This window comes from Equus caballus, chromosome 15 (assembly GCF_041296265.1).
Source record: "Equus caballus isolate H_3958 breed thoroughbred chromosome 15, TB-T2T, whole genome shotgun sequence".
Classification (NCBI taxonomy): Eukaryota; Metazoa; Chordata; class Mammalia; order Perissodactyla; family Equidae; genus Equus; species Equus caballus.
This window is the reverse complement of record NC_091698.1, coordinates 28,216,435-28,236,004: the sequence shown is the minus strand read 5'-3', so window position 1 is coordinate 28,236,004 and position 19,570 is coordinate 28,216,435. Positions and strand designations below refer to the sequence as shown.

The window sequence follows — 19,570 nt, the reverse complement described above, 5'->3', positions numbered from 1 at the left end:
TCATGTTCCAGTCCCCTTGAGGTCAGCGGTACCAGTTACTAACTTACAACTTCATGGGGCTCTGTTTCTGGGTTGATGTGATTCCCGAGACTGAGATATTACTTTTTCTTATTCCAAAGTGCAGCCTGGAATAAACATCCCGGGCTACTTGAGGTAACCTCTACCCTGCCGCAATGGGCCTACTGCCGAGGAGGCGCAGCAGAAGGGAAGCGACGGCGGTGGGGTAACCATCCTTTGGGATGCGGCGCCTCCCTCTGAGGGAGTCCAGCAGCTACGAGGGAATCCTGGTGTGCTGGGGCGCAGCCATCCACCGGTTACAGCTGCAGGGGAGAGAGTGTCCCACGTGCGGCGGGGTCTGGTGCAGCCGAGCACATCTTCCGGGGCGGGAAGGCAGAATCGGCATCACGAAAAGCCCGGCCCTTCGAACGCCCAAGAAGGACCTTTCTAAGGGCCCAACACCCCCGGAAACCCAGAACCGGGAGCCCCCATCGCGGGAGACGCAGCCCCGAGGGCGGAAGACCCCTGGCCAGCGTCCCCCGGAGTCCTCTGGGAAGCGGCGTACGGTGTCGCGAGCCGCGCCCTGCGGAGGATTCTGGGAGTTGTAGTTCAGCCGCGAGTTCGGGCAGGCGCGACCGGGCCCGGCCGGCTCCTAGATGTCTTTGTCGTCTGCCCCGGCTTCTTCCGTGTCGGGCGTGAGGTCGAGCCTGGGGTCGAACAGGACTGAGCGTGTGTCCTTCTAAGTCTCAGTGGCCGGAAGGAGGGCGGCGGGAGGGCCCCCGGGTCGGGGGCGCAGGCTGCCCCGCGAGGGTCGCGCGTGTTCCCCGCCCCTGGGTGGGCGACCTCCCTCCCAGCCCCCGGGCCCCTCGCGCGTTCGCTGCGCCTTTCTCTGCGGCGGGAGTCACCTGCGCGGGCCAGGAGAGAGTCGCAGGGAGCCGGGGGGCAGAGGTGAGAATTTGGGAGGGGTGCGGGCGCGGTGCCTGCTGGAGAGTAAAAGGAGAAAGGCTGCCCTCTGGCTGGGGCAGGCTCGGGAAGGAGAAGCGTCCTGTCTCTGTTTGAGAGAGCCCCTTCTTGCTGGTTATCCTCCCTTTGGGGTTTTCAGGGAGAGCCCGCCGCCTGCCTTGCCCTGCTGGTCTTTAAGATGATGTGCGCCTCCCCTGCCCCCCAAATCAGCAGATCTGACTATTTGGCTTTTGATAATGACTTCCTTTTGTCCTCACAGGAACCCCATGAGGCAGTAGGATACCCATCTGGCAGATGGGGCAAGTGAGGATTCGAGAAGTCACAGGATTTCTTCAGAATCCTGGATTTTTTCCCACAAGACCCATCGCATTTCTGAGAAAGCCAGTGTTCTCTCTGAAAAGACAACGTTTAAAAAGAATTTAGTGTTCGTTCATCCTGTGAGCCTCGAATAGAACAGGGATGAATCATTAAGTGAGGCACCGACTGACACAAGAGACTTTGAGTGTTATTTGACTATCACTCAGCAGATGAAAGATACAAATATGTATTTAGTTTATGTGTCCAGATTCTCATAGCAGAGTTCTACTGGAGGTTAAGGGCGGAGGAGGATGGGAGGAACCTGAGGCAGCAAGGTCATGGCTGTCTTGATTCAGGGATGTTGTGGGATTGTCCCTTGGTTCCCTGTGTCAGCTCTTCTTAGGTGACAAGTAGCTGCATATGACAGTTTCTGCGAGTTTACGGGAAGGCAAGAGTAATTATCATGATTTCTATCTTCACGTCTAGGGTCACTTTCTGAGGACTTAGACCTTCCTGGTGCTGGAAACCCAAAATAGCATGACCACTGTGCTGCTGACCATTGCGTCCCAGGTGGGTTTAGGTCCTTCTTTTATTTTCCTTGTGTTCTCAGAACGTAAATGTGGTTCCTTCCATTGTTATGGAATTGCTCAGCCCTGATTCCTAGACCACTGGGTTCATCTTGGTAAAATGATGAATTGTGAACCTGACAGTACGTGCTCCTCACTTGTGCAGGACTTTCTCTCCCGGCATTACTTCTCTGTCCACTTAGTGCTTGGTGCACACTTACTAACTCCTCAGTGCTGTAATTGGCCTCATGGTGAGATGCAAAGTGATGAAAGCCAGTTGTGCTGAAGTTTACTGAGGAGATAAGATATAGATAAGTAACATAGTTAAACAGCAAGAAGAAATATATGTATTTCTAAATGCAGAAATGACCGGTACAGACAAGTCATAAAAGGCCTTAGAAGAGGTTTTCCATCCTCTAGAGTATTTGGGGGAAAAATATTGGGATAAAATCTGCACTTTGAAAAACAAGAGACAATAAGTAGTTGGAGAATAGAATACAGGAATATTCCAAGAGAGAGAACAGGTTTGGCAAAAAAGAGTCTCCAAGTGATGAGAGAGTTAGAGATCTTTGAGGGGTATGTGTGTGTTACTGTGGAGTGAGCTGGAGTGTGAGGGAAGCTTAGGTATGTTGTAGCCATACCACTGGCAAATCCACGCTGGGTCTTATTCCAAGAGCGATTAAGGCCCTGTGAAGGTTTTTAGAGGCTCAGCAAGATGAAACATGCCATGACTGGTTGGGGAGAGATTAGTCAAGATGCTTCTGTAGGATCTGGCCTAGGACCCTGGGAGAATGGCGGACCCTGGGAGAATGTGTAAGGGCACTAGGAGTGCTTGTGAGCTTCAGACCTGGCCTCAGAGCACACAGGAGCTGATGATCCATGTAAGACGCTGGGAGAAAAGGCCAGTACTGGTTCTGATCTGAATTGTAGATCTCTTTCAGAGGGAAGAGGGAAGAGAAAGTCAGTAGCGTCTGCGGGACAGTGTCTGATTGGTCTGCCTCTGCCCTCCAGCCCCAGCACGTGCACACTGAGCAGCAGCTCCATAAACGAGTTTGACTGCTGAGGTTTTCTCAGGGAACTCCAGTCTGAAAGGAACTGCCAGTTAGTCTGTTGCTGTGAGCATTATTTGTAAAGAAAGAAGACTGTACAAATGATATTGCTTGTGTTGATCACTCCTGAGGCATATGGCCTTAAGGGACCATAAACTGAAATGAAAAGTGTAGTGATTTCACACTTCAAGTATTAGAATAAAGAGTTAAATTATTTTGGGCAGGGGATTTTCAAAGTAGGTAGCTTTTAACTTTATTTCGTTAATGTGAGTTGTTTTTGGAGGGCTATATCATAAACATTAGAATGATGAATATAAATAAAGTTAACCATTATATTCATATCTATGTTCAGGGGCCTTTGGCAAAGGTGGTGGTTCGAAAAGGGGTAGGATTGGTTCATTTGCTAGCACCCAGGAACTGGTCTATTTAATGCATCTCATTTAAATTGAAGTTGTATAGAAATTTTTAATTTTTTTATTATTATTTTTAAAAATTTTTCCTTCTTCTCCCCAAAGCCCCCCAGTACATAGTTGTGTATTCTAGTTCTGGGTCCTTCTGGTGGTGCTATGTGGGATGCTGCCTCAGCATGGCCTGATGAGTGGTGCCGTGTCCGCACCCAGGATCCAAACCAGTGAAACCCTGGGCCGCCGAAGCGGAGTGCACGAACTTAACCACTCGGCCACGGGGCCGGCCCCTGTATAGAAATTTTTTTAATACAATGAAAAAATTATTAGACATTTGTCTTATCGGTAGTAAACAGATTCAGCTACAGATTCAAAGTAGCATTACCCACCCTCTCCCTTGCCCCATATTTTAGCAGGCAGTCTAAACTTTGTGCCCATGATCTAGATTAAGGTTAGGCTCGAGTAAACACTCCTGCAGTGTTTTCCAACTTTAATACCCTTCTGTTCCTCTCCCCACCTCTGTTTTCATGCACATTTTACAGAACACCCCATTTAAACTTGTTTCTAGTAATTCTTGTTCAAGTGTTCCTTCCTTCATTCAACACTCTGAGAAGTATTTACAGTCTTCCTGCTCTGCACCACGTACTAGGGCTGCTTCAGTGAGCAAAAGCAGACCTGGCCTCTGCTCTCATGGAGCCTACTGTCTAATGGGACAGTCAGACGATAATCACAAAGTCTCTCAGTGTGCCCGTAACCCAAGAGAAGGGAAAGAACATGGGGCTGCAACCCAGAGAGTCCGGGAAGGCTTCCCTGAGGAGGTGACATCTGAGCTGAGAGCTGAAGTGTGAGTAGGATTAAAATACCTGAAAGGGTAGGGCAGGGGGAGAACATTCAGGAAAAGGAAGCTACATGTGAAAAGGAGCAAAAGGGAATGTGGCATACATTTCAGGAAGCTGAAAGATGACCTCCAGCTGGAGCACAGAGAATGCGGGAGGAGTAGCATATGCTGGGGTAGAGAGTAGATGCAGGGGCCAGACCCATCAGGGCCGTTACAAGAAATGGCAAGAACACTTTGGGAACTTTCATAATAATTTGGGCTTGGGTCACTGTTTTACAAATAAATCTATATTCTGTGACACATGTAGCAGACTTCTTAATTTTTAATACATATTGGGCGAATTTTATTCCCAAAGGAAGACTAGAGAGGAAAATATTTCATATTTCTTAATCCCTTATATTGTAAAACTATACCATAAAGAAAATACTTAACTCATAATTACATTTGCTTCACTTCCCCATGTCTAAATATTAAGGGTTTCTATAATTTAGTTTATTTATTTTTATTAAGACTGTAGGGTTTTTAGGTAACTGCATTGATCTTTTTCTCTGCATTTTTTTAATTGAGGTAACAGTGGTTTATAACATTATGTAAATTTCAGGTGTACATCATTATATTTCAATTTCTGTGTAGAGTACATCATGTTCAACACCCAAAGGCTAATTACCATCCATGACCATACACATGTGTCCAGTCACCCCTTATAATTTAGTTTATTGATACATAAACTAATAACTTGGTACCTTCAGATTTTATGGAGAGGTGCTTTCCTTCCTACTGACAGGTAACATGCAGTTCTTATAGTTGGAGGCAGGGAGTGAGTCTGTGGCTGCAAATACGCTGAGAACCTTAGTATTGGAAGGGATGTTAGAGGTCGTTTTGTCTAACCTTCCTGTCCTTCCTGTCTTCCTTCTCCTGTGCTGTCAGTTTGAGTCCTTCTCAGAAGCCTCTGGAAGGAGGTCCCTTGGTGAGCACTGATGTGTTTGGTTCTTCAGGAGTCGTCGATGGTCAGGGATATGGCTGAGGCTCTCCCCAAGTGGGGGCAGCTGAACCCTCCTCAGGGAGATGCGCCCAAGAAGCATAGGAATCTGGTCTTGCTGGGTAAGGATGACTCCCCCTCCCCTGGGAGTTTACCTGTTGTACCTTTGCTTCCTCGGTTCCTAGGAGCTCTGGGGTTCTTAGATTCAAAGATTCTTAATCTCTAAAAGGCCTAAGACAGACGGTTTCTGCTGTTTGTTTCTGGATATAGTTTTAACACTCCTAGAGTTAGAAATGGACACCTTTTTATTGTATTCACCTGGCAATAGCATCCTTCTTCTCTATTCCTTGACCAAGGATGTTGAGACAAAGTTCTAGTGAAAACATCTCTTGAGAAATGAGTACCTATTCTTTTGATAGGGAGAGGGAAAAACAAGTGACTCAGTTGTTCTGAATGCAAGTAAACCTCGTATCAATCTTTCTGCCTTCTTCTGAGCACTGTTGAGGGAGAAATCCAAAACCAGCCCCTTTCTCTCTGTCTTATGTTGTCTTCCCTAATGACCAAGGAGCTAGTACTGAGCTCTTTACCAGACTCCTTTTTCTTTCCCCATGAATAGGGCTTCCAATTTCCAAGCCTGATGTAATCTCTCCGTTGGAGTGTAAGGAGGAACTGGAGAGAGAAATCCCAAAAGCGACTGGTCCAGGTGAGTGTTGGAGACAATGAACATAAAACTCAGGTGGTCAGTGGGAAAAGTATCTTTGAAATGCTTGTGGAGGAGCCTTTCCAGATTTCTCTAGACCCATGCAAAAGTTGAAGTGAAGTTCCTTTCTCCCGTGCCACACTCCAGCTCTGTGGATGATGATTTTTTAATAAATTCATAATTTTATTTGTTAGAATGTAAATGCTTTCCACCCTTTCAGACCGATTCTTTTTCCTAAATAAGATGAAATTAAATCAACATTTTTAAGTTTGTTAATAATTTGCTTGGGTGCAAGGTTCTAAACCTGGCTTTTTCATATATGTTATTTTATCTCTACAGGATTTTGCTACTTTTTGTCTCAGACCAATGACTATGAGTTGATCTCTGAGTTTTGCCTTGCCTTCCTCTCTATTTTATGGCAGGCAGCATAACATAGTAGTTAAGAATGCAGACCTTGGGGGCCAGCCTGGTGGTGCAGCGGTTAAATTCGCACGTTCCACTTCTCGGTGGCCTGGGGTTCACTGGTTCGGATCCCAGGTGTGGATATGGCACCGCTTGGCAAGCCATGCTGTAGTAGGTGTCCCACATATAAAGTAGAGGAAGATGGGCACGATGTTAGCTCAGGGCTAGTCTTCCTCAACAAAAAAGAGGAGGACTGGCAATAGTTAGCTCAGGGCTAATCTTCCTCAAAAAAAAAAAGAATGCAGACCTTGGAACTAGTCTTCCTGGGTTCAAAGTCAATCTCAGCTGCTCACTAGGTCTGTGACCTTTAACAAGTGAGTTATCCTCTCTGTGATTCAAATTCCCCAACTGTAAAATGGGGATAATGATAATACTTAACTCATAGGGTTGTTGGGAGGATCAAATGAAATAACCCAAGAGAAATGCTTAGAACAGTACCTGGCTATATGCTAAGCAAATGATAGCTATTGATTAAGTCCTGGTAACTTTTTTTTAAAAGATGTCATGGATTTGACCCTATCATTTCTGTCAAACTTGATTATGCAATGGACTACCAGCTAATTATGCTTTCTTTGGTCTTATCCTTCTGTAACTGAGGCAGCAGAATACTGCTAGATTCCCCACAGTGAGTTGCTTACTCTGCCACTTCTGCATTCCTCTACCTGCTTTCAAGGCCTTTGTTAGTCTACCTGCCTAGCCATTTTGCCTTCTTTGTTTCTAACTTGACCCCTTAACACCAGGCAGGCAAGTCTGTTACTAGCCTCCGCTGACTGTATGTTCTCCATGAACATTTGGGGCTTTAATTCTTTTTTTTTTTTTTTTTTTAAGATTTTATTTTTTCCTTTTTCTCCCCAAAGCCCCCCGGTACATAGTTGTGTATTCTTCGTTGTGGGTTCCTCTAGTTGTGGCATGTGGGACGCTGCCTCAGCGTGGTCTGACGAGCAGTGCCATGTCCGCGCCCAGGATTCGAACCAACGAAACACTGGGCCGCCTGCAGCGGAGCACGCGAACGTAACCACTCGGCCACGGGGCCAGCCCCATGGGGCTTTAATTCTTTCACTCCCCTTAGCTGAAAGTCCATTTGCCTTTAACCTATTTCTGCTTATTTTAAAATCTCAGACACTTCCCTGATTTTATGTACTTGAGAACACTGTAGTGATTTATTTCGTGTAGAGTCATGGTTGGAATGGATATTAAAGACCATTTAAGCCTGGAAATATTTAAACATTTTTAGCAGTAAAGCTTTTTCCCCCAAACCTTTAATGGGAAGTCTAGGGTTTTGGGGCAGGTATCCTGACAGGGGATGCCAATCTGAGCACATGGGGATTTGACCTTCCCCTCTTCACACACTACCCTTTTTAAAAGAAAAAAAAATTAGTTCTTTTTACTCTTTGCAATTTGCTGGGTGTGGGGCAATCAGAGATGATTAGTTGCTTCTTAATTGCTAAGCTTTGTGATGATTTGAAATTGTAAATCTGGGCCATTTTGAATGGTAGTTTCTAGAATTTGTGTCTTATCTTGAGAAGGTGGAAGCAACAGAGTTATTTGTGTAAGACAGATGGTTTTGAAAGATGAGTCTGTTAGCAGTGATTGGTTGGGACATACTGGAATGGGAAATGATTGCTGGCAAGGAGATCAGCTCAAGATGGTCATCCTCAACACATGAAGTGATGAGGCTCTGCTGAGGCGGTGACAATGGGCAATCCCTGGGAGACCGTCTTTCTCTGATCCCAGCCCTGTCTCCACCAAACCCTGTTTTTTATCTTCCATTTCCCCACATCATATCTGCTTAGTCTTTTCTGTTATTCTTTCTTATTTCCTACCCTGCTGGATAGAGTAGTCTTGAGTACCTGCTCACCCTCCTCCTTTATGCAACTGCTCTTCTTTGCCCAGTCGACCTTTTTTTTTTTTCATAGTCTCTCAAGATTGTAAGGCTATTTTTGAGAGCTTTTAAGTTCCTGTGTTCCCTGTAAGCATTTTTTGTTTGTTGGTTTCATATTATCCTACCATAGCACTTTTTTTTCTCTCCATGTAGGAAATGATATCTTTGTATTTTTGTGTTTTTCAGACTGGGAGACAAAACCAGAAAGCAAGGAGCAAACTCCAAAGCAGGACATTTCTGAAGAAGCATCAGCCCCTGGGGTGTTAATAGATAGATTTCCAAAGGAAAGTTCCGGTGAATGTGAGGATTCTTTAGAGAGTCAGCAGGAAAACCATGAGAAACATTTAATGCAAGAGGTTGTCGCTCAGAAGAGATCTTCTGGGGAGAGAAGTTACCAGTGTGGTGAATCTGGAAGAAATTTTAGTTGGAGATCATTACATGTTCAACAGCAAGAAGAAAGACTACATAATTGTGATTCATTCAAAAAGAACTTAAAACGAAATGCAGATCTAACGAGGCATGAGAAGATTTGTACAGGAAAGAAACCGTGGAAGTGTAATGAGTGTGAGAAGGCCTTTAGTTACTACTCAGCTTTTGTCTTGCATCAGAGAATTCACACAGGAGAAAAACCTTACGAATGTAACGAATGTGGTAAAGCCTTTAGCCAGAGCATACACCTTACTCTACACCAGAGAATTCATACTGGAGAGAAACCGTATGAATGTCACGAATGTGGGAAAGCTTTCAGTCACCGCTCAGCCCTTATTCGGCATCATATAATTCATACTGGAGAGAAGCCCTATGAATGCAATGAATGTGGGAAGGCCTTTAATCAGAGTTCATACCTCACTCAACATCAGCGAATTCATACTGGAGAGAAACCTTATGAGTGTAATGAATGTGGGAAGGCCTTCAGCCAAAGCACATTCCTTACCCAGCATCAGGTCATTCACACTGGAGAGAAACCATATAAGTGTAATGAATGTGGAAAAGCCTTTAGTGATCGATCAGGCCTTATTCAGCACCAGAGAACTCATACTGGGGAGAGGCCTTATGAGTGTAATGAATGTGGGAAGGCCTTTGGCTACTGTTCAGCCCTGACTCAACACCAGAGAACTCACACTGGGGAGAAACCCTATAAATGCAGTGATTGTCCCAAATCCTTCAGTGACCGCTCAGCCCTTATTCGTCATCAGAGAACACACACTGGAGAGAAACCTTACAAATGTAAGGATTGTGGAAAAGCTTTCAGCCAGAGCTCATCTCTTACAAAGCATCAGAAAACTCACACTGGAGAAAAACCCTACAAATGTAAGGAATGTGGAAAAGCTTTCAGCCAGAGTTCATCCCTTTCTCAACATCAGAAAACCCATGCTGGAGGGAAAACCGGGGAATATGGAAAATCCTTTAGTGAGCATTCAGCCTTTAGCCAGCAAAAGAGAATTCATACTGGATAAAGATTATATAAATGTAGTACATTCAGAGCATATTTATTGAACAATTACTATACATGCTGTGAGGGCTACAAAGGAATTTATGACTGTTACAAAAAAGATAGTCATTGAGAAGTCATTGTTGATATGGGACATAGCTGACAGAATGTGAAAGAGGAGTTTTACATTTTTTAAAGTGTTCTAATGGAGGACACTGAATTTCCCTGGGGAAAGAAGGAAATTATTTCCAATACCCTAATGTGTATGTAAGCTACCTAATCCTTGAGAGAGAAATAGGGTATGCCATGATGGAAAGAAGACATCTTGGCTGGGCTGGGTAGTCTCATAATGCTAAGGGGATGAGATTTTACAGGGATAAGTGCTTTTGGGGAAATTACAGGGGTAGAAATCAAGAGATTGAGAATTCACAATGAGTGTGTCCAGGCTTGGAGGTGGCAGTGGAAGGGAAGTTGTCCCTAGTCTTTATTACAAGGGCACTGAAGAGGTAGGCAGAAAGGATAGAGAAAAAGAGCTGGGGGAATGAACTCAAGAAATGTTGATGGAGAAAACTATTCAAACAAATACAACCAGGAAAAGTATTAGTCAGACTTGTTAGTTGGTCAGTTGCAAAGTTTCCACCCTGAAGCCTAGGAACGTTGGCCTGGCAGTCCACTTCTGCACTTTTTGTCTTTTCGACCTTGCATATTGAGATGTCACCTACTAAGAATCACATTAACTCCAAGGGTCAAGACGGACAGCCTAGAAAGGGAGAGTACAGAAGAGACCTTTGATGTTTTCAGTCTGTTAAGCTGAGTTACCTGAGAATGTGCTTATTTATAAAGATTTACCTCAGTTGTATGTAGTTTGTACTTAGACTTTTTCATACCATAGTAAAATTTAGTTGTGGACCTGAGCTGACACTGCATATTAGATTGTGAAAACTTGAAAAGACTGAAATTCTTGCCTGTCACCATTTTTCTCGGGGATAGAGGCAGATGACATCTTTGTGTATATATTTTTTTCATTGAAACTTTGAAGGTTATCACTGCAAATATTTTGAGTACTGGGTTTTAGTTTCCACAAGTTTGTGATGTCTTGGTGTGGATTTCTTTGAGTTTATCCATTTTTCTGAGCTCTTGAATCTGTAGATTAATGTCTATTGCCAAATTTGGGGGATTTTTCAGCCACCATTTCTTTGGATACATTTTCAGCCCCCCACCCCCACCCTTTCTTTCCTTCCAGGACTCTGATGGCACAAATGTTAGATCTTTGATTGCTGTTCCACAGGTTCCTGAGGCTCTGTTCATTTTTTTTCAGTATATTTTTTTCTTAGTCTGCTTAGCCTGCCATAACAAAATAACATAGACTGGGTGGCTCAAACAACAGAAACTAATTTCTTACAGTTCTGGAGGCTGGGAAGTCCAAGATCAAGGTGTTGACTTTGGTCTCTTGCAAGTGTTCTCTTCTTGGCTTGCAGAAGGCCACCTTCTTGCTGTGTCCTCACGTGGCCTTTCCTTGGTTCATGCACATGGGAAGAGAGAGAGATTCTCTCCGAATAGGCTCCGAGCGTTATGACCTCATTTAACCTTAATTACCTCCAAAAAGCCTTATCTCCAAATGTAGTCACATTGGGAGTTAGTGCTTCAACATATGAACTTGAGGGGACGTAATTCAGTCCATAGTGTTCTGCCCCTGCTCCCCCCAAATTCATGTTTTTCTCACATGCAAAATACATTCACACCATCCCAACAACCCCAAAAGTTTTAACCCATTCTAGCATCACTTCTAAAGTTCACAGTCTCATCTAAGTATCACATAAATCAGATATGGGTGAGACTCGAGCTATAATTCATCCTGAGGCAAAATACTTGTCCAGCTGTGAATCTGTGAAACCACATAAGTTATGTGCTTCCAGAATAGGATTGTGGGACAGGCATAGTGCAGATATTCTAAAAGGGAGAAACAGGAAAGAAGGAAGGGATGATGGGTCCCAAGCAAGTCCAAAACCTAGTAAGGCAAACTCCATGAGATCTTAAGGCGTGAGAATAATCCTCCTCGGCTTGATGCCCCACCTTCCAGACCCACTGGTGCAATGGGCCTGCTACCAAGGCTCTGCTGCACAACCCTGTGGTTGGAGGCTGTCTGGATTGTTGAAACTCATTGGTGTCCCCCCACTTTGAAACAAGAGGCAACCTGATGTGCTCTGAATCAGCTTGGAGTCATTCTTCTGGAACTTTCTTGAAGCATAGGGCATGTTTGCAGCTGAATACCTCTGTTGTCTGGGCCTGTAACATCTAAGAAGTCTGATGGCCCTCCTTCATTTGTCTGGTTTTTCATTCCCCTTTAGTCCCAGCTGTTGGTGTTTCTGCTGATATAATCACATTTCCTGGCGTCTGCTGAGATGGCTGATTAAGTTTATGAGTCTCACTCATGATCTCTTTATCAAATGGTTGTTCAGCCACACTCTCTTCTCTTCAGATTGAGATTTCTCATATTTTACAGTATGGATAGATAGAATTATCCAAATCTCCAAGTTCTGGTTCCTTTTTGCTTAACAATTCCTTCTCTCTCTGCTCACGTTTTGCTGTAAGCAGTAAGGAGGACCCAAGCTGTACCTTCACTGCTTTGCTTGGACATCTCTGTTGAACATCCAGTTTCATTGCTCACAAGTTCTGCCTTTCACAAAACACTGAGACACAGGTCAGCCAAGTTCTTTGCCACTTTACATCAAGAATCGTCTTCTAGTTTCCAATAATGCGTTCCTCGTTTCTGGCTGAGACCTCACCAGAAGGGCCTTTAACCTCCATATTTCTAGCGTGCACCTTGAAACTTTCCCACCCTCTATCTGTTACTCAGTTCCAAAGCTGCTTCCACATCTTTAGGTATGTGTTGGAGCAGCACCCCACTTCTAGGTACCAAAATCTGTCTTAATCTACTTGGGGTGCTGTAAAAAACATACCATTGACTGGATGACTCAAAAGAAATTTATTTCTCACACTTCTGGAGGCTGGGAAGGCCCAGATAAGTTGCCAGCCAATTCAGTTTTTGGTAAGAGCTCTCTTCTAGGCTTGCAGATGGCCACCTACTTGCTGTGTCCTCACAGCCTTTCCTTGGTGCATACATGTGGAGAGAAAAAGAGAATTCTCTTTTCCTCTTCTTATAAGGCTATCAATCCTATCAGATTAGGATCCCATACTTATGACCTCATTTAACCTTAAGTACCTTCTAAAAGCCCTATCTCCAAATACAGTCACGTTGGGGATTGGGGCTTCAACATATGAATTGGGGCAGGGGGGAGGGGAATGCAATTCAGTCCATAGCAATTTTCTCTCTGTTGTTCAGATTGGGTATTCTCTATTGTTCTGTCTTCAAGTTCACTGATTCTTTCCTCTGTGCCTTCCATTCTTCTGTTGAGCCCATCATCGGGTTTTATTTCATTTATTGTATTTTTCAGTTCCGTTTGGTTCTCTGTGTATTCTATTTTGCTGAGACTTTCTGTTTTTTAAATTTATGTCAAGCATGTTTGCAATTGCTCATTGAGGCATTATTATGATGGCTGTCTTAAAATCCTCGTCAGGTAGTTCTAACATCTACGTCATCTCAGTGTTGGCATCTCTGGACTGTCTTCTCATTCAAGTTGAGATTTTCCTAGTTCTTTGTGTGATGAGTGATTTTCATTTGAAATTTGGACATTTTGAGTTTTATGTTACAAGACTCTGTATCCTGTTTAATGCTTTTGTTTGGGCACTCCTCCTCTGACACTGCTCTGGTGGAGAAAGGGTTTGGGGGACACTGCCTTATTGCTGTAAGTTGGCATTGGAAGTCCAGGTTCATCATTGGCCTCTATTGACACCTGAGGTGGTGGTCCTCAATACTGCTGATGCTAGGCCTCCTCTGATACCACAGGTTGGGGTGGGGTTAGGTGGGGAGTAACTGCATTACTGTTTGTCATTAGCGAAACTCTTGAATCTCCACTAGGCCTCTACTGATGAAATCAAGTAAGGAGGGGCAGAGATGTCTTGTCTCTGGATAGGGTTGGAGGCCCAGTCTCCCCACCTAGTCCCCAATGACACTACTGGAGTGGGATGGGGGGAGAGGTCACTTCTGAAAATCCTGTCTCCCACTTGACCTTCTCTGATATCACTCTGGAGTGGGTTGGGACATTAAGGAACCTTGTTAGAGCTTGGTGAGGGTGGAAGTGTAGGCTCCCCACTCAGCCTTTGTTGTTGTGGTCAGGGCCACAGTTTTTCCCATGGCCTTTGGCTGGAATGGGTGATTGTTGTCCAGAAGTTTTCTGTCTTGCGAGGATGCTTTTTCCTAGTCCTTTGGCTAGACAGAGGAGAGTTTTCTTGGGCCATTTTTTATCTATGCCTATTGGTGTTTCTGAGTTGCCAGCTTCTTCAGAACCCAGTCTTGGATAGATGAGGCAAAAGGAAAACTCCAGGAATGCAGTGCTGTGTCGTTCTTCAGGTCCAGAGGCCTCAGACATTCTGTATTCTCTCCAGATTCAGAATCTTCTTATGTCGTTCTATATGTAATGTCCAGGAATTTTAACTGTATTTAGGGAGAGGAATAGGGGAAAGTACTACTCTACCTTTCCCATGACTTCCTTCCATTTGACACTGAAATGGCATGTCAAGTTGTGTCAAAGGTTTGTGGCAGACATGTCATTTGTAACCAGTTAGGATTAAGTACCAAGAGGAATGCTCACTTGTTTGCCCAAGATAAGCTGCCAAGTTGGTGGGTAGAAACTACCAGGCTGCAAGCTTCATCTAGCTTCACAGAAACTTTAGTTTTTAAGTTAGGGAAACACCAGTGTTTAACTGTAGATCACAAATTTGAGAAGGAAAGATAGATATGACTAATAATATAAACCATGGGGTTAATTTAAACATTTTTATTTGTATCTTTGTTCTGAGAGCATGTGAGAACCACTGGAAAATTGGATTCAGAATTTGGGGAGTTTTTTCCATTGTGTGTTATCTGTATGCAGATATCTGTTCATTTGAATTTGATACATGATATATGATATCATAGAGTACCAACAAAATAATGAAAATAATTGGGATTTGGGACAAATTACTTCATTCTCTTAAGTGTTTCTTCATTTATATATTTTTTAAAATGTAATACCTACCTGGGAGTGATTAGATTAGGTAGATCATGGATGCACAGTAACTTGTAAGCTATCAAGTGCTATATAACTGTTATTGTTGATATAGTCCTTTATATAACCTGCCCATTATGTATGCTTTATGATGGTGTAGCCAAATAAAAATGACAATGAATATAATGGAATGTGCCTTTTTATCTTTTTTAAAAAATAGGTTTTCTTGAACAGTAGTAAAATCTACATCTTTTGAGATGATCATATGGTTTTCTTTAATCTGTTAATGTGGTAAATTACATTGATAAACTTTCTAATGTAAAAGAGTACTTGCATTCCTGTGATTTACCCAGGGGAAGTCCTAGGATAGCCCAATCCTGGGGTTTAATGATTTTTCCCACCCCTAGAAGAGTTCCTATTCCTTAAATGTACAGTCACATTCACCTGGTAAAGTGGGATTATTGTGTGTGTAGTGTGTGTTTTGATTGACTTTAGGGGCTATTCCAATTTTCTTGCAAACTTTAAAGTTTTTCTAAAAATTTACCTTTTTTGCCATTAAACTGTCAAATATTTTTTATTTTCTTTAAAATCTCTGTTTTATCTGTAGTTATGTTCTCTTTTTCATTCCTGGAATTATTTGTATCCTCTTTTTCTCTTGATTGTGTTTCCAGAGGTTTGTCAATTTTACTAGTCTTTTAAAAGAACTGGCTTTTGGCCCTTTCATAAAATCAACTTTATCAAAGTATACTTTACACAAATAAAATTCACCCATTTAAAGTGTCTGATGAGTTTGATAAATGTAATACCCATTTAACCACCACCATAATTGTGTGTGTGTGTGTTTATAGTATAGTTTCTTCCTTTTCCTTCTGCCCCCTCAAGTTTGTTGATCTTTTAAAAACACAACTCTTAGTCTCATTGATTTTTTCCTATTGTTTATCCATTCTTGATTTCATTTATTTCTGGTCTAAACTTTATTATTTCCTTCCTTATGCTAACTTTGGGCTGTTTGTTCTTCTATTTCTCTACTTCCTTGAAGTGTAAAGTTAGGTTGTTGATTTGAGATCTTCTTTTTTAGTACAGGTGCCAACTACTACAAACTTCCCTCCTAGGACTGCTTTTCCTGCATCCCATAAGGTTTGATATGTTGTGTTTTAATCTTCATTTGTCTCAAGATATTTTTTAATTTCCCTTATGATTTCTTCTTTAACCCATTGGTTGTTCAAGAGTATGTTATTTAATTTCCATATATGTGTGAATTTTCCAGTTTTCCTTTTGCTATTGATTTCTAATTTCATTCCATTGTGGTCAGAAGAGACACTTTGAGATTTCAATCTTCTTAAAATTTTTAACACTTTGTCTCCTAAAATGTGATCTATCCTGGAGAATGTTCCATGTGCACTTGAGAAGGGAATTTAAATCTCTGAGCTTATCCTTTTCTTTTACCACTTTGTCCAGCTCCATTAGGAGTAATCAGCCAAAGTTATTATATTTTTTAGTGTTTTGTGTCAGCCCATCAATAATGATGCTACAGCTAGGAATGCCTGGGGCACTCACCTGGGCTCATATGACTTGTGGTGAGCCTCTTTAGATATTTCCATGACCGGAGCCAATGTTGTGACTGGACCAGCCCTTGTGGTTCTTATGATTGCAAGACACCTCAGCAACAACCATCAGAGAACTTTGAAAAAAAGATTCATTACTCACAAGTACTAGAGGGCACATGGCAGGTACAAGGGCCACACAGCAAGGTTGTGGATAGAGGCAGAGAAAGTGCGGACCTGGTGCTCTCCCTTTACTGGATCTGAGGGTGGGATGTCTAGGGTTTCACAGGTTCACTCTCTATTGTCAAATGTAAAACATAAGGGTGAGAATTAGGGCACAGGAAGGGAAAAGCTCGGTCACTCAGTTATCTAGGTTACCCAGGGCTTTTGAGAAGACAATGTCATGGATGGGACTGTCTAGCTTCTTATCTAGTTGTTTTACTAGTAGCTGTATCATACTGTTGGCAACATGTTTATTCGAGCTGGGTGTCTTTGGAATGGATACCTTGGCGATCAAAAGCTTAATGTCAAGCACTTACACTACAGTTAGATTTCCAAAAATGTTCCTTCCAGCTCCTTGCTTCTTATAAATGGTTGATTAGGAGTATCCAAGGCAGATATTTTGCATATCTCTATTGCCCTATTAGTGTTCTTTTTACTAGGAAATAGAGTCATTAGCATCTTTAAATCTAATTAGTTTAGAGACCCAATTCCAGAACCCTTAGAACCAATACAGAAAACTCATCCTTAAAATTCTGTTTTTCTAGAGTCACTCTTGGTACCAAACTCTGTATTCTCCAGAGACACAGGCCAATAGGTTATGGATATATATATATCCTATTGGATAAATAATGATATTTATTATAAGGAATTGGCTTATGCATTTATGGAGGCTAAGTCCCATGACCTGTTGTCTGCAAGCTGAGGGCCCAGGAAAGCTGTTAGTGTAAATTTCAGTCCAAGTTTAAAGGCCTGAGAACGAAGAGTGCCGAGGGCAGGATATCAATGCCTCAGCTCAGGCAGTGAGGCAGGAGAGCTCATTCAGGGAGGAATGAGCAGGGAGAGCTAACTCAACCTTCCTCTGCCTTCATTAGGCCCTCAATGGATCAGACGATGCCCACCCACACTGGGGAGGGCAGCCTGCTTTACTCAGCCCACCAATTCAAATGCTAATCTCTTCTGGAAACACCTTCACAGACACACCCAGAAACAGTGTTTGACCAGATATGTGAGCATACCCTGGCCCTGCCAAATTGATACATAACATTAGCTATCACACTAACATATATTTACCATTTGGTCTTGTACTTGGGATTTTCATAGGGATTGCATTAAATCTGTAGATTGCTTTAGGTAATATGGATATTTGTTTATTCTTCCAATCCATGATCATGGAATATCTTTCTATTTCTTTATGTCTTCTTTGATTTCTTTCAATGTCTTACAGTTTTCAGTATATGTCTTTCACCTCCTTGGTTAAATTTATTCCTGGATGTTAACTAGACCTATTGTGGTGATCATTTCACAGTATATACAGACACCAAATCAGTAATGTTATCCACCTCAACCTTATACAAAGTTATCTGACAACTGTATCTCAATAAACCTGGGGAAAGAGGAGGACAGCAGGGGCAGCAAGCTGAGTGGGCGGTGCTGGCAGAGGAGGCTGCCCAAGGCCGAGGCCCAGCTCCAGCGCTAACCTGCCGGGTGCTCTGCAGGAGTCTCTGGGCCTCTGGGGCCCCGTGTTCTTCATCGGTCACGTCCCTGCTCCCTCCCAGCACTGCTGTCCCTGAGGGGTGAGGCTGCTCCGGGCTGGCTGCTCAGGCCCAGGTGACCAAGGGTCCGAAGGGCCTGGTTGGATGACCCCGACCCTCAGTCCCTCACGGTGCACTTCACTGAGTGGTCAGAGGGCTCTGGCAGAAATGGCCTCCTTCCCAAGGGACTGAAGTTGGTTTACTAGATGGGGCCATTTTAACCTCTGATGTGGCCGATTAAACTCTCAGTTCTATGGGGAAAAGCAAAACTATCGATCCAAGTTTATGACAATGTCAGGGACGTGGTTGATGAATCCTGAACACAGAGTGAATAACCATTGTCTGCCCAGGGCAGAAACTTCAGGATCATTCTAGACCTTTCCCTGCTTCACTCCCATAATGGTGACCACAGCTGGCACATCCTCATCCTTCCTCGGTCCAGGGCTGACCTGAACCAAGTCCTTGAATCCTGCAACAGCCCACGAGGCAGGATGGCTGTTCCCGCTCTGCAGGCAAGGGAGCTGAGCTGAGAGAGGCGCACACTCAGGCTGCTCAGGGGTCTGCAGAGTCCCTTCCACTGGCTCTCAGTTCCCCAGCATCTGGTCAAGTCTGTCCCCTCCCCAGCCCAGCCTGTCTGCCTGTCCTGCTGCTGCAGCCCAGAGCCACAGCATCTCTCACCTGGCCAGCTGCCACTGTCCACAGGTAGTCCCCACAGGTGCCCCTGGGTACCCGCCAGGCCGCAGCCTCACCTTCAGGGCACCTGGGCCTCGTAGCCTCCTGAGCCCTCCCCTCCCCACCTGCCTGGCTGGGTCACTCCCCGCTCTGCCTAGGAAAGCCCTCCTGCCTTCTCTGCCTGGTAAAGCCCCTCATCCCAGCCACTCCTCCCAGGAGGGTGGGCTCCTGGCTGGGCTTCCCGACACTCCTCGTGTGCCCTTTGGAAACTTGAGTATCGTCTGTCAGTGTCGTCAGTGTTGTGGGTGTGAAGGACTGGTTGGGCATGTCTGTGCCCCCTGCTCTCAGAGGCACAGAGACCCTGTCACAGTGAGATGTGGCACATGACAGGTAACTTTGGTGCTCTGTAACCAGACCCCTGGAAATCACACCTACTTGCTGTGTGACCTTGGGTAAATCATTTAAACTCTCTGTGCCTCAGATTCCTCATCTGAATGCTATCCACCCCACATGGCTGTCACAGGGGTTGAGTGAAGAAGTACAGCACCTTCAGCAGCCCCAGGCACCCAGTGCTGTTGGGGGTCCCGTTCCCGGGTGTTGGCCTCCTTGCAGGCTCTTGCTGACAGTGTGTGGGCTGAAGGAAGTCCTGGAAGCTGAGTGCTCTGCATGGACCTCACCTCTCAGGGCCATCTGTAGAGGCTGCACTGGGACTGTCCCCACGTTACTGTGAGGGACAAAAGTGGTCCCAGCCAGGAGCCCCGGGTCTGCCTGCAGCGCCCCTGCTCTTAGAGGCTGCCGTGACCGGGGACGATGGGGACGGAACACAGGCCTCTGAGTCACAGAGAGTGGGGAAGTCACTGTAAATCTGTTTTTCCAAATCATGTTATTTTAACTGCTCTGGGCTGATGCCCACGTGAGCAGGG

General features: G+C 44.2%; 1 protein-coding gene across 1 annotated transcript; it reads left to right on the top strand.

Moving 5' to 3' along the window:
* Positions 1-441: 441 nt before the first annotated feature.
* On the top strand, positions 442-14,863 carry ZNF892 (zinc finger protein 892). The gene is made up of 5 exons (XM_070236148.1): positions 442-945; positions 1,744-1,827; positions 5,110-5,215; positions 5,710-5,796; positions 8,324-14,863. Exons 2-5 carry the CDS (start codon positions 1,795-1,797, stop codon positions 9,592-9,594), a joined length of 1,497 nt encoding a protein of 498 aa, XP_070092249.1. The 5' UTR covers positions 442-945; positions 1,744-1,794; the 3' UTR covers positions 9,595-14,863.
* The last annotated feature ends 4,707 nt before the right edge of the window (positions 14,864-19,570 follow it).

What these genes read in the sequence shown, in the direction of transcription:
- ZNF892 (XM_070236148.1), top strand. Translation starts at nt 1,795, where the DNA reads ATGACCACTGTGCTGCTGACCATTGCGTCCCAG. An exon ending in TAGGAATCTGGTCTTGCTGG is followed by an intron (nt 5,216 to 5,709) that starts GTAAGGATGACT and finishes CCCCATGAATAG; the next exon opens with GGCTTCCAATTTCCAAGCCT. An exon ending in CCCAAAAGCGACTGGTCCAG is followed by an intron (nt 5,797 to 8,323) that starts GTGAGTGTTGGA and finishes TGTGTTTTTCAG; the next exon opens with ACTGGGAGACAAAACCAGAA.